General features: G+C 43.6%; 1 protein-coding gene across 1 annotated transcript; it reads right to left on the bottom strand.

Moving 5' to 3' along the window:
• Positions 1-291: 291 nt before the first annotated feature.
• aox6 (aldehyde oxidase 6) lies at positions 292-14,129 on the bottom strand. Its single transcript, XM_053850470.1, has 35 exons — positions 14,017-14,129; positions 12,704-12,761; positions 12,521-12,617; positions 11,976-12,084; positions 11,764-11,890; positions 11,614-11,675; positions 10,679-10,753; positions 10,514-10,594; positions 10,140-10,284; positions 9,595-9,687; positions 9,379-9,530; positions 9,009-9,102; positions 8,834-8,943; positions 8,565-8,749; positions 8,337-8,499; positions 8,011-8,085; positions 7,732-7,901; positions 7,495-7,621; positions 7,284-7,406; positions 7,110-7,206; positions 6,650-6,774; positions 6,452-6,585; positions 6,296-6,383; positions 6,121-6,207; positions 3,870-4,061; positions 3,564-3,794; positions 3,401-3,496; positions 3,208-3,336; positions 2,521-2,595; positions 2,405-2,457; positions 2,229-2,343; positions 2,105-2,170; positions 1,844-2,032; positions 1,603-1,770; positions 292-1,498 (listed from the first exon to the last, which is right to left on the bottom strand). The coding sequence occupies exons 1-35, from the start codon at positions 14,068-14,070 to the stop codon at positions 1,448-1,450; spliced, it is 3,996 nt and encodes a 1,331-aa protein (XP_053706445.1). The 5' UTR covers positions 14,071-14,129; the 3' UTR covers positions 292-1,447.
• Positions 14,130-14,270: the final 141 nt, after the last annotated feature.

The raw sequence follows: 14,270 nt of genomic DNA, 5'->3' as shown, positions 1-14,270 counted from the left end.
ACTTGACCATTCATGTCCATGAACAATTGACGGTCCCACGAGGTGTTTGATGTCAGGTGATGACCGGAGTGATGTATCGGACTCTGTTATGTCACTTCATATAAGTTCATCTTTCATTTGTCAGGCCAGAGGTGGTGGAAAGAAAAGGTCCTACTCAGCTCTCCCAATGATGTTTTCATACATTTAGACTTCCTGGGGAGCCACATCATATGCTGTGACTGTTGTTAGGGGCTGTCAGGCCAAATGAAAGAACAGGAGCCTTTTTCTCGCTAAAACAAAACAAAAAAAAAAACACAATCACATTATTTGCTTTGATTTTTATTTTGAGATTCTCAATAAAACCATAATTGTTTGAAGGACATTACTCATTTTTTTAATCAATTACAATTTAACATTTCAATCCAACAATGGAGGAAGAAAGGAAACATAATAAAGGTGGGGCAGAGGTAGAATTAAGACCTAAAACCACTGTTTGCCTCATAGGTCCTCACTGCCTCTCAACACCATAGTAGTTGTTTGTTTTCATGTTGGCCACTCAACGCTCCAGCTTGTTGTCATATTGCAACAGCACTCAGTGAGAAAAACATAGCATGTCAGCAACATACTTCTATAGCAACTCATAAAAAAAAGGAATTATATAAAAAGTGTCATACCACGTTTTTAGAATGAACCTAGTGCACGCATGAATGAAAATTATGAAAATAGTAATCATCATTATTCTCCCGTCTTCATTTATTTGGTGAAATTTAATATTGAGTTGTGTTGAAACAATAATGTTTGCATTCACATCAACTTCATCTTCTTTTTGGCTTGTGATTTTTTTTTTTTTTTTACATTCAGGAAAAATTCCCCCCCAAAATAAGAGCTAAGCAACTGAAAGACATTACAAAAGTTATCCAGCGTCCCAGAACGCATTGCAGAAGGAAAAGATTTCTCAAGTCAGCTGTTTTTCATTCCGGAATGATTTTAGGGTGACTCATTGACGTGTTCATATTTATATTGTCTGATCCTCCCAAAATTAAAAATGATTTCCATATTGCATGAAAATCACGAATGAAACGCATGAAAAACACTTAAAATCAAAGGATGAGATTACATGACATTCTGACCGAATACACTATAAAATCATTTAATTACTTTTTAACTAATTTGTTTAGTTTTATAAGAGATTGAAAAAAAAATCAGATGTGCCTATGTCTGATCACATATGCAGAACACTCCACCTCTTGTGGCAACTCCTCTGTCTGGAATGGACTCCACCCGCCTGAGGCCAAGATTCCCATTTACATCACATTCTCGTCAGTCATGTGTTTCAAACCAATGTTATGTAGCTCATCATGTCAATGATATTCATTACCACTGTTTGGTAAAATATTTCCAATTCTAAATCAAATACTTAATTTTGACCTCCTCACAACAAACTCTTGATTCGATCACGTAAGTGGTTTCAGATGTTCAGTGCCCACGGGAGGAAAGATCCTGGTTCAGCAGGTGGAATCTGGAAATAAACAATCAGAATCATTGAAAAAAAAATGCATGTAGGAGGACAGTGAGAGGAAAGACACTTCCATGCAACCTTTGAGAACCACATAGTAGTTTTACCTTCTGGCTGAAGGGGGAGCTGCAGCTCCGGCTGATCCTCTCTGCAGTTGCTGGACTGTCCAAACGAAATGGGCCTTGGAGTCCAGTCTCAGCACGAGCGGCCGCAATGGCGTCTTTAATAGCGAAGAAGACGGTACAGCCCAGGAAGAGAACGGGTTCTCCGATGCCCTGCGGGGGTGGGGAGGACTTCCAGTAACAAGCTATTTTTTTTTGTGCTGGGTGTACTAATATGTGTGTGTACCTTGGAAGAGTAGATGGCATGAGGGTTGTACGAGTCGGACAAGAGGTACACGTTGAATGTCAGCGGCACGTCACAGACAGCAGGAATCTTATACTGAGACGGACCCCGTGTGTACAGGACTCCGGTTGGGGAGAACTTGAGCTCCTCCAGGGTGAACAAGCCCAGACCCTGCGTGAAGGCCCCCTCAATCTAACAGGTGAATCCAAACTGGTTATGACTGAAACACATGGATTGTGATCTGTTGTGTTCAATAGAGCCCACCTGCCCAATGTCCACTGATGGGTTGATGCTTCTGCCGATATCGACCACGACGTCCGCCCTCACCGTCTACACAACAGATACAGTTAGTCAATCTGAACCTCAGTCCTGGAGCTTTTCTTCTCACCCTGTAGTCTCCAGTCAGACAGTCCAGCTCCACTTCACAGCAGCTCGCACCAAAGGTATAGTACGAGTATGGGTGCCCCTCCATCTTCTCCCAATTCATGCAAAGATCCGGACCGCTGCACAGAACCAGGAATGAGTGGCCTGATCTCTCATTTCAACACAGGTCCATCATGTTACCCGGCATATCCGGTGGCTGACATGGAGATCTTCTCAAAGAACGCTGCACTAACCTTAGGAGGCGAAAATATGGTCAGCTTTCTTCTGCGCTATTGTTTTTCATTCAAAGTCATTACCCAGTTTTCCCAGGATCCTTTGGGGTTCTTCTGTCGCATCGGCTCCAGACGCTGATACAGAATCTCACATGCAATCTAAACAGAAATGTTATGACATACAGTAGAAACATGCTTTTGACATTAAAACCCTTTAACACAGGCTACGCATCAGAACCGCTCCACACCAAAGTTATTGTAGTGTCCGAAAACTAACGAAAAAATGAAAACCAGAATTGTAGATCACTCACTGAAATAAAACAAAAACAAATGTTTTTCATAAAAAGATAACTAACTGAAACTGCATTGTCTCTTTACATAACTAATCAAAATGAACTAGAATTATAGTGAAATTGTCCTTTGTTTTCATCTATATTTATTTCATGAAGAAGCATTTGAGATGATTTAGAATCTATTTATTTTGGCTGGGCTGGTCGGTGAAGAAAGACCGTCACAGTTGTAAGCATAAGTATTGTTCATATTCTAAATCATTGTAATAAGGAAGGAGGTCATTTAGGAGGAGGCCCTGGGACTGACCCAGGACACGATACAGAGCCTCTTGGTCACCCCTGAAACACTGTCGCCTTCATGACTTGGTTAGGAGCTTAAGTTTGGAGCAAATCTGAATCACTCTCTTTCATCAAGTTTGCCAAAAACTATCAAGGCTGCAACTGATTCACAATGATTTTAGACTTGAGTGAAGTACCGGACCTTGACAGCCATGCCGTTGGAATCTGTCCCAAAAGAGGCGGCGGTTGGACATGTGTTGGGAACTGTGTTGGTGCAGGTCTCGCTGATGAAGATCTTGGACTTTGGAATGTGCAGCTCACGACTTGCGATCTGAGAGGAAGAACAGAATGAGCATCATTTTTGACAGTTGGGTGTCTGTTTGATGCTAGTGTACCTGCTGCATCTTGGTGTGGACCCCCTGACCCATTTCAGCGCCCCCGTGAGTGACTAGAACCGAGCCATCCTTGTAGATGTGGACCAGCGCTGCCCCCTGTAACACACACTCATGTCAATCAATCCATGGGCAATAATGACTCTACTATAGATGAAGTTGTGACCTGGTTTAAAAAGCTCTCAGCGAAGCCAATGCCGTATTTGATGGGAATGATAGCCAGACCTCTCTTCTTCCACCGGTTTGACCGGTTGAATTGGTCAACAGCTTGTCGTCGGGCATCGAACCCACTCTTCATCTTACACTCATCCCAGCAGCGCAATATGTTCTCCGGACTGAACTGCTGCTTGTAGAATGTGATGGACGACGGGTCGCGGTACATGTTGACCTCACGGACCTAAACCGATAAAAATAATTATTGATGTTTAAAAAGGTCAAATTGACCAAGAGCTTCTAGTGGTGTGTTTCAGACCTGGTCTGCAGGCTTCTGCAACAACATGGCAACTTCATGAATCATGTTCTCCACCACCAGCAGGCCCTGTGGCACCCCGAAGCCTCGGAATGAGGTGTTGGACGGCATGTTGGTTCTGCAGGCAAACGCCTGTCCTCGCAGGTTTGGGATTTTGTAGGCGTTATCCATGTGGAGGAGGATTTTCTCCATCACCTGATTTAGTAAGAGAAAACACAGCACAAGAGATTGAAGTGTGTGATTGAAGTGTAAAACCAGTGTTTTATGTTGGTGCATGTATCATTGTCATAGTAAAGCTAAATCCTACATATTCCCATGTCCAGCGTGTCTCACATAAATTTGCACCTTTGCAACGTATGAATATAAAATTCATAGTATTTCATTAATTTTAAGATTGAAATAATGACATATTTCCTTTTTTCAACATTTCCCATTAGGGGTTGCCACAGCAAGTCAGCCTCTTCCTTCTTAACCACTCTTGTGCATCTCTTCCCTGTTTCACACGCCGCCAGACCCCTGTCTCTCCTCTCCACAGGTCCTCTGAGTCAGGCTTCCTTGACTTCCAATCTTGACCTTCCTCGTCACTCCCAATGAAACCTGTGCGTCTTCAACTCTGGCACTTCTAACTACAGCTGTCCAATAACATTGCCCTCTAGCTTCCGACACAGGTCACACGTGATGGTCTTCCCCAGCTATTCCAACTTGTCTGCACGCTCATCTTCATCTCTTCAGATTTTTAAAATCTTTAGCAACCAGCTAAAGTCTGTAAATGTGAAGGATGTAGACATATAGGGTGTGTTCCATTTGTACTCAGAACGCTCCCTGGTTACTAAGGCGGTGTATTGACAGGAGTCTGGAACATGATGCGGATGCGATGATATGATATACGCAAACCGACTACCTTCCGCTTCACGGCAATAACTGTTATCTAGGGGTGCAATGGAATTTCTCAAAATAAAAAATGGGAAAACAAAATTGGAAGACACACCCAAATAAAAAATAATGTTCACAGGTTTTCCTTTATTTGGTTTTTAATCCGGTCAATTCATTTAGCCAAACCTATTTTTGCCATGATCACTGACATGACTCTGAGTTTAGAGACATTTTTACGGCAGTTTTCTATTGTAATTTGTTCCCTGGCTCAGAATAAAATGTCATTTATGTAACACTACTGCTGGCTTTAAAACAGAGGCCAGATTTATGTACCAAATTCCATTTTGCCATTTAACTTAATACTGATTCAATCTGAGGCTTGAGTTTTCATGGCATTTATGCCCAAGGAATAAAGAAAATAAGTTATGAGATTGGTGAATTAGAATGTGTTTTTATTGTGGTTTTATTTGTTGTCTTTGTTCAAAGATATATTTTTTAAATCTACTTTTTATTTTGTGAGTATTTGGGAGTTTTTTTTGTGATGTTATTTCGTTGCACCCCTAGTGTAAACCAGTAGGCCATTGACAGGTCACATTATTCTCTTCTTCTTGTTTCGGCTTCACCCTTTAGGGGTCGCCACAGATCATCCTCCACCATCTCACCCTGTCCTCTGCTTCCTCTTCTCTCAAACCTACAAACCTCATGTCCTCCTTCACCACCTACATAAATCTCCTCTTTGGCCTTCCTCTCCACCTTCTGCCTGGCAGCTCCAACCTCAACATCTTTCTACCAATGTACTGGCTCTCTCTCCTCTGTACATGTCCAAACCATCTCCATCTAGCCTCTCTGACTTTGTCTCCTAAACACCTGACATGTGCTGTCCCTCTGATCTACTGCTTCCTGATCCTATCCATCCTGCTCACTCCCAGAGAGAAGCTCCAGCATCTTCATCTCTGCTACCTCCAGCTCCGCCCCCTGTCTTTTCCTCAGTGCCACTGTTTCCAACCCATACAAACCACTCCTGGCCTCACCACTGCATTATTGCACCTAGATAATACATATTTGTCACGATAAATAAATTAAGCTTGACCACCAGCCCGCCAAATGTCCATGCATGTGTCTGTGAAAGTGAAAACTGCCTTATATGACAGGAAAGACAGGGATATTATATAAATTATTTAAGGATATTATATATTTGCACATCATACGTGTCTAATAATTCAAGTCTTAAAAATGGAGAGGCCTAGCCGATTGAAAAAAAATGCCAAAAGGAAATGGCACCAGTATTGTATATTTTATCGTATTACAGACTAAAAAAGTAAACATGTTCTGCGTTATCATACACGTTTGTGGTTGAAATGTAATTGAATGTCTCACTGACCATCAGCGATTCGTCAACTGAGTTTCCGCCATTCAGGAAGTAACTGAGGTCGGCTGCGACGATTCTCCCGTCATTCATGAAGCCCACCTGGAAGACCAATGTCCAGATCATTTTACCCAGCCGTGCATGTAAACCTTTTCTCACACAAGACCTCAGTACAACATTGTGCGAGTACCTTGTATCGCCCCAAAACTGGGTGTCTCCCACCAGTGATGAGCATGTCATCGCCTCGCTCAAGAACGCAGCGAATGGGGCGATTGGTCCTGAAAAATAGAAAATTCAAGTGGACATCAACAGTGGATGGTTTCTAATGCATGAATGTGTAACTCACTTCCAGGCAGCCACTGCGGTTACACTGGCCAGGATTGAGGTCTTGGTTATTTTCCCCCCAAAACCGCCACCTACTCTTTTAACATGGCAGGAGACTCGGTTAGCTGGGATCCCCAGTGACTCGGCTACAGCCTCCTGCAGTAGCAATGAAATGAATGGCTCGCAGCCCTTTTCGGTGACGTCTTTATTTCGGAATTACCTGAGCCAGGGTTGGCCACTGAGACGAGACATACACTTTGAACTCCCTCTCCTCCCCAACTGGAACCACCAACATGCTCTGAGTCTCGATATAGAAATGTTCCTGGCCTCCAATTTGGATCTCTCCTGAGTGAAACATTGAAGTTGAACACAATTTCATCGGATGAAAAATCTCTTTCAGGCGGATTAAAAACATGATTTTCATCAAGACGCCAACCACATTCCATTCTGCCACATACAGGAGACTATATCTAGTTATTGGGGACAGTGAATATTGTTTATTTTACTTATTTTAAAAATGTGATTTTGAATGATTTTCCCTTGATCCATTCAATACTTTTCAATTCTTTCTTCTGGTTTAAAAGAAATATTCAATTCAGTCTAAAAACTAACAGACAAAGTATAAACAAATGAAAGATAAATATCAGTATCAAGATAAATACAGCTAAAAAAGGTGTTACCTTCATGTATGTGATCAGCCATTTCAAAACCCTCAGTCATGTTCCCAAAATTGATGGACCTGCGAGGCTCGTAGTATGAGGACTTCTCCACTGCTTGCTGACAATAGACAAACAATTCTTCACTAAAATCACGTTGTTCTAAGAATGTTAAAATTGTAAGTGTCCACTCCTGACCTGAACAGTGAACACCGGATCCGGCAGATCTTGGTAATGGACCTTCACCGCGGCAGCACCACGTTTGGCATGTTCTTTTGTGTCAGCCACAACAGCACACACCATCTGACCCACACAGGAAACCTGGGCAGCACAGTTTTGCTTTCACTATTCAAAATAAGTTGATTCAAACAATGGCAAACATACAAAAAAGTACAAACAAAGGCCTGACCTGATCTCCAGCCAGCACTTCTTCATCATATCCGCACAGAGAGCGGACCTTCTTGCCCGGGATATCTTTGGATGTGATGACATCGACAACACCAGGGAGCTGTAGTGCATCACTCACCTCCAGACCTCTGAGAAACAAACAGATGCTTTTAGCTGTTAAATACTTTTGAATACTACGTTGTGCTGTACTATAACACTAAGCTTGTACTATTTGTGCGATAAACAGGCGTTGGCTTACACAATCTTAGCGTGTGCGTGGGTGCTGGTGACCAGAGCCATATAATGCTCCCCGTCAATCTTTGGGATGTCATCGCAGTAGACTGCCTCCCCAGTGGCCTGGCTGAGAGCAGTGCGGTGCATGATGGGACGCCCCACAGGGTCCTGCTCACTTTGTCCTTTTGCAACATGCTGAAAAAGAGTGCACCGAACACCATCTTATCCGACGGACCACCATTATTATTGCATTCATTGAATATTTTACTGAGGTAAAGCTTGTGAGGTAATGCGCAAGTCAGACCTGGAACTCCTGGACACTGGGCTGGATCTCACTTGGCAATGGAGAGATCTTTTCTGGTTCCTCTGTGATCACGTTCTGCATAAAAATAGCCACAAAAATCACCTCTGGGAAGAAAATATAACACAATGAAAAGTAACAACTATGGTGAGTGTGGAAAAAATGTAATTGATACAGTAAATGTAGTGTGTAGGTCACACCCAGAAACAGTGAAATAACCACCAAACAATGAACATATGCTGGCACACGGACAATTTTTGACTGTAGTATTGTCCCGCTCTTTCACACATGAAGAGCATTCAAAGGCGTCTATGGGAGCGCTTTCTCACCAGTCTGCTGAGCTGCTGCATAACCTCCAGATTGAACTTGAAGAGGAAGCTGAGGGTCAGTGAACGCCGGAATTCCACCTTTCCCCCAGGAGCTGACAAAGGAATTTCTATCTCATCCAGGAGAATGTCATAGGCCCGGTTAAGGGTTTCCTCGTTCCACGGCCTTCAAGAAAAACAAATCAGACGGTGCTTTTGCTTTGCTGGCATGCAGCCCATCAGCACCCAAACCTGTTGATGATGGCGGCGCAGGTTTTGGCAGCGCTGACGGTGACTGGTCCAACTCCACCGTAATAGATGCTAAGATCATTCACAAGCTGGGATCCCTCTGAAAAACACACCCTCATCCCTGTTGTCACAGTGGCAAAAGCGCTCTTCTTTCTTGGAGCCTGTCGGAAAGCGCGCACAAACTCCCCCTGCAGCAAACAACAATCGTAAACAACAATGATGGCGTTATAATTTGGAAAAAGCATCATGCGAGACATGAGAGAAAAGCTCACCTTTCTGCTGAAGGGAATAAAAACCGACAGAAGAATCTCATCGGATTTCAAGGCAGTTTTTCGGAAGTTTATGAAAAAATCCTGGTCCAAAGAAAGTTCTCGTCGTCCTCCTTAAAACGGAGGCGAGGCAGTCTGATAAACATTCCCAATATTTTCTTGAGAGCTTGTGACTCACCCGCTGAGATGCAGCTAACTCTGCAGGTGCCTGCTGCCAGAACGGGGTTCAGGTCCGAGTTTGGATATGCACTCATGATGTGTCCCCCTAGAGACTTAACAAAGACGTACAAATGGTTGTGATGACAGGCCGCATGAAGTGATCAGGACGACATCTGAACCATGCTGATCCCTTCTACTGCCAAAACTAGGCTCAAGTGGATCATGTTTTTATGGGGAAATTACTCAGGAGATTGCTCACTAACCCATACCCAGCCTGTCATGTTCTGAAAGAATGTGAAGTGAATTGTTTTCAATTAATAACACTTTTTTTTACAGACTCCCACTGTTCCTGGCAAGGAATGCACATCTGAGTTCTGTTGGTGACTCACAGCAACATTCCTGATCTGCGTGCTTCCTAAATTTCCCAGCTGCTGGACCAGCGCTCGGAACACTTCTGTCTTCTCCTCCTGGTGCTGCTGCATGAGCTTCTGCAGAAGAGCGCGAACCTCAGACAGAGTGCAGCCGGCTCCGACCCAAACGCCTGCACACAGGTGAGGATTTGTTAATGGATGGAGACCAGGCGCCAAGAGTAGAAGATGACTCACCCTGACTCGTCTCAGTGACATCAAACAGTGGTGACACGCTGCCGCAGGAGATCACCAGTGGATGGGTCACTCCTCGGAACTTCATCTCTGGACCTTGGAGAGGAAACAGAACCTTTGACAGTAGCCCACATGTAGAGGTACAGTGAAACACATGAGCAACAGTTAAAATAACCAACAACAACCTACTCTGGTAAAAGTGCACCTTTTGGTCTTCAGTATAAGTCTGAAAAACCTGATGGTGCAATGACAAATCAGCTATGAGTGGGACGAATTATGAACTGAAAAAACACATTAATTCAAGATTCCAGCAGTGAAATGAAAATGGCACAGAGCAGAGCAGCAAAGGTGCCAAAACGGTTTGTCTTCTTTGTCCCGTAAAGAGGCCAGTTCTGTTGGTCAAACCAGTTTATAACAGCTGCACTTTTGAACTTCAGAGTGAATATGCCGTTTAGAATGAAACCTTATATTCTTCATATGAACCATGCCTTATGATAATTCATCCACAAGGGCAAACACAAAACTCATGGGTGGTGTCGACCACTAACCAATGTGGGTGTTTCCCATCAACAGAGGGGCTTCTGGGTTCTTGCTCTTCAGCTGGACCAGCTCCTCCAGTGAGACTGGGGACACCCATGCAGACCTCTCCCCACGAAACAAGAGGGTTTGTGGGGTTTCTGACTCCATCATCAGCTACACAGAAAACAGAAGTTATCTTTACCAGTGTGAAAAGAAGATGAGATCACTGAATTTCTGGATTCGGGACCTGGATTTCCGAAAACAACAGAATGCTTTTTTGAAAATCTGTTTTCTGTAAATATTAAAACTCTTCTTTTTTTCTTCCTCCTCACTAGCGTGCAAGTTTGAGTCATTTGAACTTTCAACTGCAACAAATCATTCAGGTGACAAGATGGGCACTCACAATCAGTTCTGGAGGAAAGATCAGCTCCTGGGTCGGGTCGAGGGGAGCAAACTCATCTTTGTCGAACAAAATGTGTGATGCCTAGAAACCAGTGAGTCAACACTTTCAGTTCCTCCTTTCAGTTCCTCCAGTTCCATCCAGATTCATGTCAAGTGACAAACTCACCGTTTCAGATGAATTTTCTTCACCATTCTGGCAACAGCTTCCCATGACTCCGTTCAATTGACAACAGTTCTCCTCCTGCGGAATAATCCGCTTTTATTCCTCAACGGATCATTTGAACTAGTTTTCTGCTGCATTACCACACTCACTCGTGTGTCCTGTTTGTGTCACTCTAAACATATCTTGCACAAAGCATCTCGTGAAGAAAAACAACTTTTTTTTCTCTTTTTTTTTTTGCTTCTACAAAACACATTTTTGTGCCTTGTGACTTTTATACGGTAAGCCACAAAAAAACCCATTCCTATTCTCATTTTGTACCAGCAAGAAATTGGGGTTTAAATCTAGGACTATTCTAGTGTTGCTTTCGTCACATCATGTGAGAAAATGACACAAGATGCTACGAAAAAGTGTCTTGCATTCATAATGCAGTATTGTTGATGAATAAAAATGAGACTAAATGTGACTTAGAATATAAACAGTATGACAAATTGTCTCCATCTTATTGTCAGGAATTTTATTAAGGAGGTCTCAAACTGGCTGTGACTGGTACCTCCTGTAACTATTTCTGTCCAGGTGCCCTCCTCGTGGCTGGTCTATATTCTGGTCACTAGTTAGAATCAATATATCAAGAAAACAGCCACACTTAACAGGTTTGTAACGGTTTGTCTTGCACCTAAAACTAGACGAAAATATTTTCTTTGACTAACTCGACAAGTAATAGCCGTGGATGACTGACTAAAACTGTCAACTTAAACTGGACTCGACAAGCACGAGCTTAGACATCACTGAAAACTAAAATGACAGCTTGACACACAGGTCAAAACAAAAACACAGTATTCAGCGCTGATGCTGAAGTCAGCAAGGAAACCAGCACCACCGTGAGGATGCTGCACTGATCCTAAAAACACCTGGATCGAACGATCCATGATGAGTGGTACCTGACAGAACGTGCGGCAGCCGTCAATAATGGGTCGATATCCAGTGCAGCGACACAGATTCCCTGCAGAACATCCGGTCACGTCAAACCCAGACTCACCAGCCGTGATGCTTGCACTGATGCCATGGCACAGAAAAAGTGGTGACCGTACCGTCCAGCGCCTCGGTGACGTCGCTCAGACTGGGCTGAGGTTTATTCCTCAGCAGCGTATACATGGACATCACCATGCCCGGTGTGCAGAAGCCACACTGGGATCCGTGAGCCTTGGCAAGCCTCTCCTGAAACACAAGACCACCATCATCAGCCGGACTGGACCACAACAGTGAAACGACCAAACAGAACAGAAGGTGACAAGCTTTTGACCTGAACTGGATGCATCCGGGTCTTGGTGCTGCCGATGCCCTCCACCGTGGTGACAGCGGCGCCGTGCAGCTGGCAGAGCGGCAGAAGACAGGCGTTGGCCGTGTAATGCCTGGCAACAGTTCAGGAGTTGACAGACTATATTTACGAGACAAACAGCACGGTAGATTAAAAAGTCTCAAACAACAATGTTTCACAGCCCAAAGCAGTTAAGCAGATCAGATTGTTCAAGCAACACTTAATGGTTATTAGCTACAAAAACAATGTCACGTGTATAGCGTGAACAGCATATCTGCGACAATCTATTGAATTAAAAATTTTGAACGATAAAACTGTGAGAATGAAATATTTATCAGCAAACGCACAGTGTGCTGTTGGTGTCTGGGTCCAAACAGATGTGACTGTGAGTCAAATGCTTGTCGATAAAAGCCTAGCAAAAGCAGCCCCACATGACACTTGCACTCAAAAGAAACCCTGCACAGCATTGCGCATTCACAACAGCAAGATACAAACATTTACTTGAATGTGTCTTTGCAACAAAAGGATACGTGATTGTTTTCGAGTTGCGGTGATATTTGGACACCATGACAGTGCACGCCCCACAGCCTCCACCGCCACAGCCATACTTGGTTCCTGTCAAGCGGACTGAAACACAGGTTAAAGAAACAAAGATAGAGTGTGGGATGCACTGTAGGGGCCCAGCAATGATCCAGGCAGCTGCGGGAGGATACGTCTTTCCCTGAGGTAGGAGAGCAGGGTCGTCTCAGGATCCGCATCTCCTTCTGTCACCTGAGGGGGGTGAAATGAAACACTTATATCCAGCAAAACCATGAAGTCACTGTGCCTCACAAAATTGCAGTTAATACCTCTCTTTATTTGCAATGAACTTAAAATAATCCAGAGATTTAAAAAAAGGAAAATAAAAGCAGTATAGTCCTGCTCTCTCAAGTAATAAAACAATGAATAACAAAACATATTAATGTGTAAACTGTCTGCGCAGTTTGAGTGCAGTAGAACCTGCACAGCTTGAAGATAAGGACATTTTCCCTTGCCAATTCAGATAAGTTCAGTACAAAAATCTGTATGTTCTGTACCCAGACCATACTGCTGAGTCAAAAGTTCATGTGCTCCATAGACATTTTTGAATGCAACCTCATGACATGGGTCAAGCTGCAGAAAGCCTGGGTGGCTCAACTCTCCGACGTCTTCTCACTATCACCTGTGTTTTTTGTGGGGTTTCTCCAAACACTCAGATTTCCTCCCGACCGCGTCTGTGATAGTGAGAAGATGTCAGAGAATTAAGCCACCCAGGGTTCTGCAGTGCTAGTTTCACATTCACACATCGGAACGACAGACGTGCAACACTCTTTCGAACAGTACTTATTAAAGGTGGAATGAAAAAGAATGCACCTAAAATAAATAAATAAATCCATCTGTTTAGTGGCAACTTCGGGGATCTATTAAAAAAAAAACGCTGCACACCCATCTTGTGTTTCGGTGAGACGGAGGCGTGCCACCGTGGTCACACCTGCACGTAAAAGTCACAGACTCGCAGGAGAGTTTAGTGTGGCAGAGGTGGTGCAGGCCTCTCAAGTCATGGTCAGTCCTGCTTCGCACGCTGCAACGAGCGCGGGAGGAGTAACGACTCCGTCAAGCAGGTGGACTGAAGTCTGGCTGTAGTCCGTTTGTGGCACTGGGCAAACGTTAGCAAATAGAGGTCAAATGGAAGTTATATAAATGGGTACCTGCAATCATTAACTCAAATAATATCATGAATAAATGATGAGAAGTAAATCGTTCATAGGAAATCACCAAACTATCCAGAGAAGAAATATATGCAGAACCCAGTTTCCTATATTGGTACTTCTATTACAGTCGAGGTTGTTTAAGCACAGTAAACACCGTTCTACAGTAACGCGATTTTTATCTTCCGCAGATTTTTGCCACAAACCAGACTTGCGGAGAGTGAACCGCCCACATCTCAAATAGCCACATGTAAATAAAAGCAAGGGGGGGGGGGCACTCCATCGCGGATTCCACTTGCCTTTTTTCCGTTGACGAAGAAGCAGAGAGACGAAGTCACTTCTCCAGATGACATGTTGCAAATCAACTCACAAGTTCATGAAGTCCGCTGATGTATCAGTCATGTCACTGCACTTCCGGTGATTGAACTTTTCAAAATAAAACAACGCGATGTGACTCCATTTGTTGTGATTCGTGTTCCTCGACTGCGGTGAATCTTATAGGATTGGAAACACGTTAAACCCAGTTCATTCATTCACTCGTTTAACTAAGTCT

Source organism: Synchiropus splendidus, chromosome 1 (assembly GCF_027744825.2).
Source record: "Synchiropus splendidus isolate RoL2022-P1 chromosome 1, RoL_Sspl_1.0, whole genome shotgun sequence".
Classification (NCBI taxonomy): domain Eukaryota; kingdom Metazoa; phylum Chordata; class Actinopteri; order Syngnathiformes; family Callionymidae; genus Synchiropus; species Synchiropus splendidus.
The sequence above is the reverse complement of the archived record's forward strand: the minus strand, read 5'-3'. Positions and strand labels throughout refer to the sequence as shown.

What these genes read in the sequence shown, in the direction of transcription:
- aox6 (XM_053850470.1), bottom strand. Translation starts at nt 14,070, where the DNA reads ATGTCATCTGGAGAAGTGACTTCGTCTCTCTGCTTCTTCGTCAACGGA. An exon ending in ATCCGGTGTTCACTGTTCAG is followed by an intron (nt 7,207 to 7,283) that starts GTCAGGAGTGGA and finishes GTCTATTGTCAG; the next exon opens with CAAGCAGTGGAGAAGTCCTC. An exon ending in TCAGCCACCGGATATGCCGG is followed by an intron (nt 2,344 to 2,404) that starts GTAACATGATGG and finishes GGTTCTGTGCAG; the next exon opens with CGGTCCGGATCTTTGCATGA.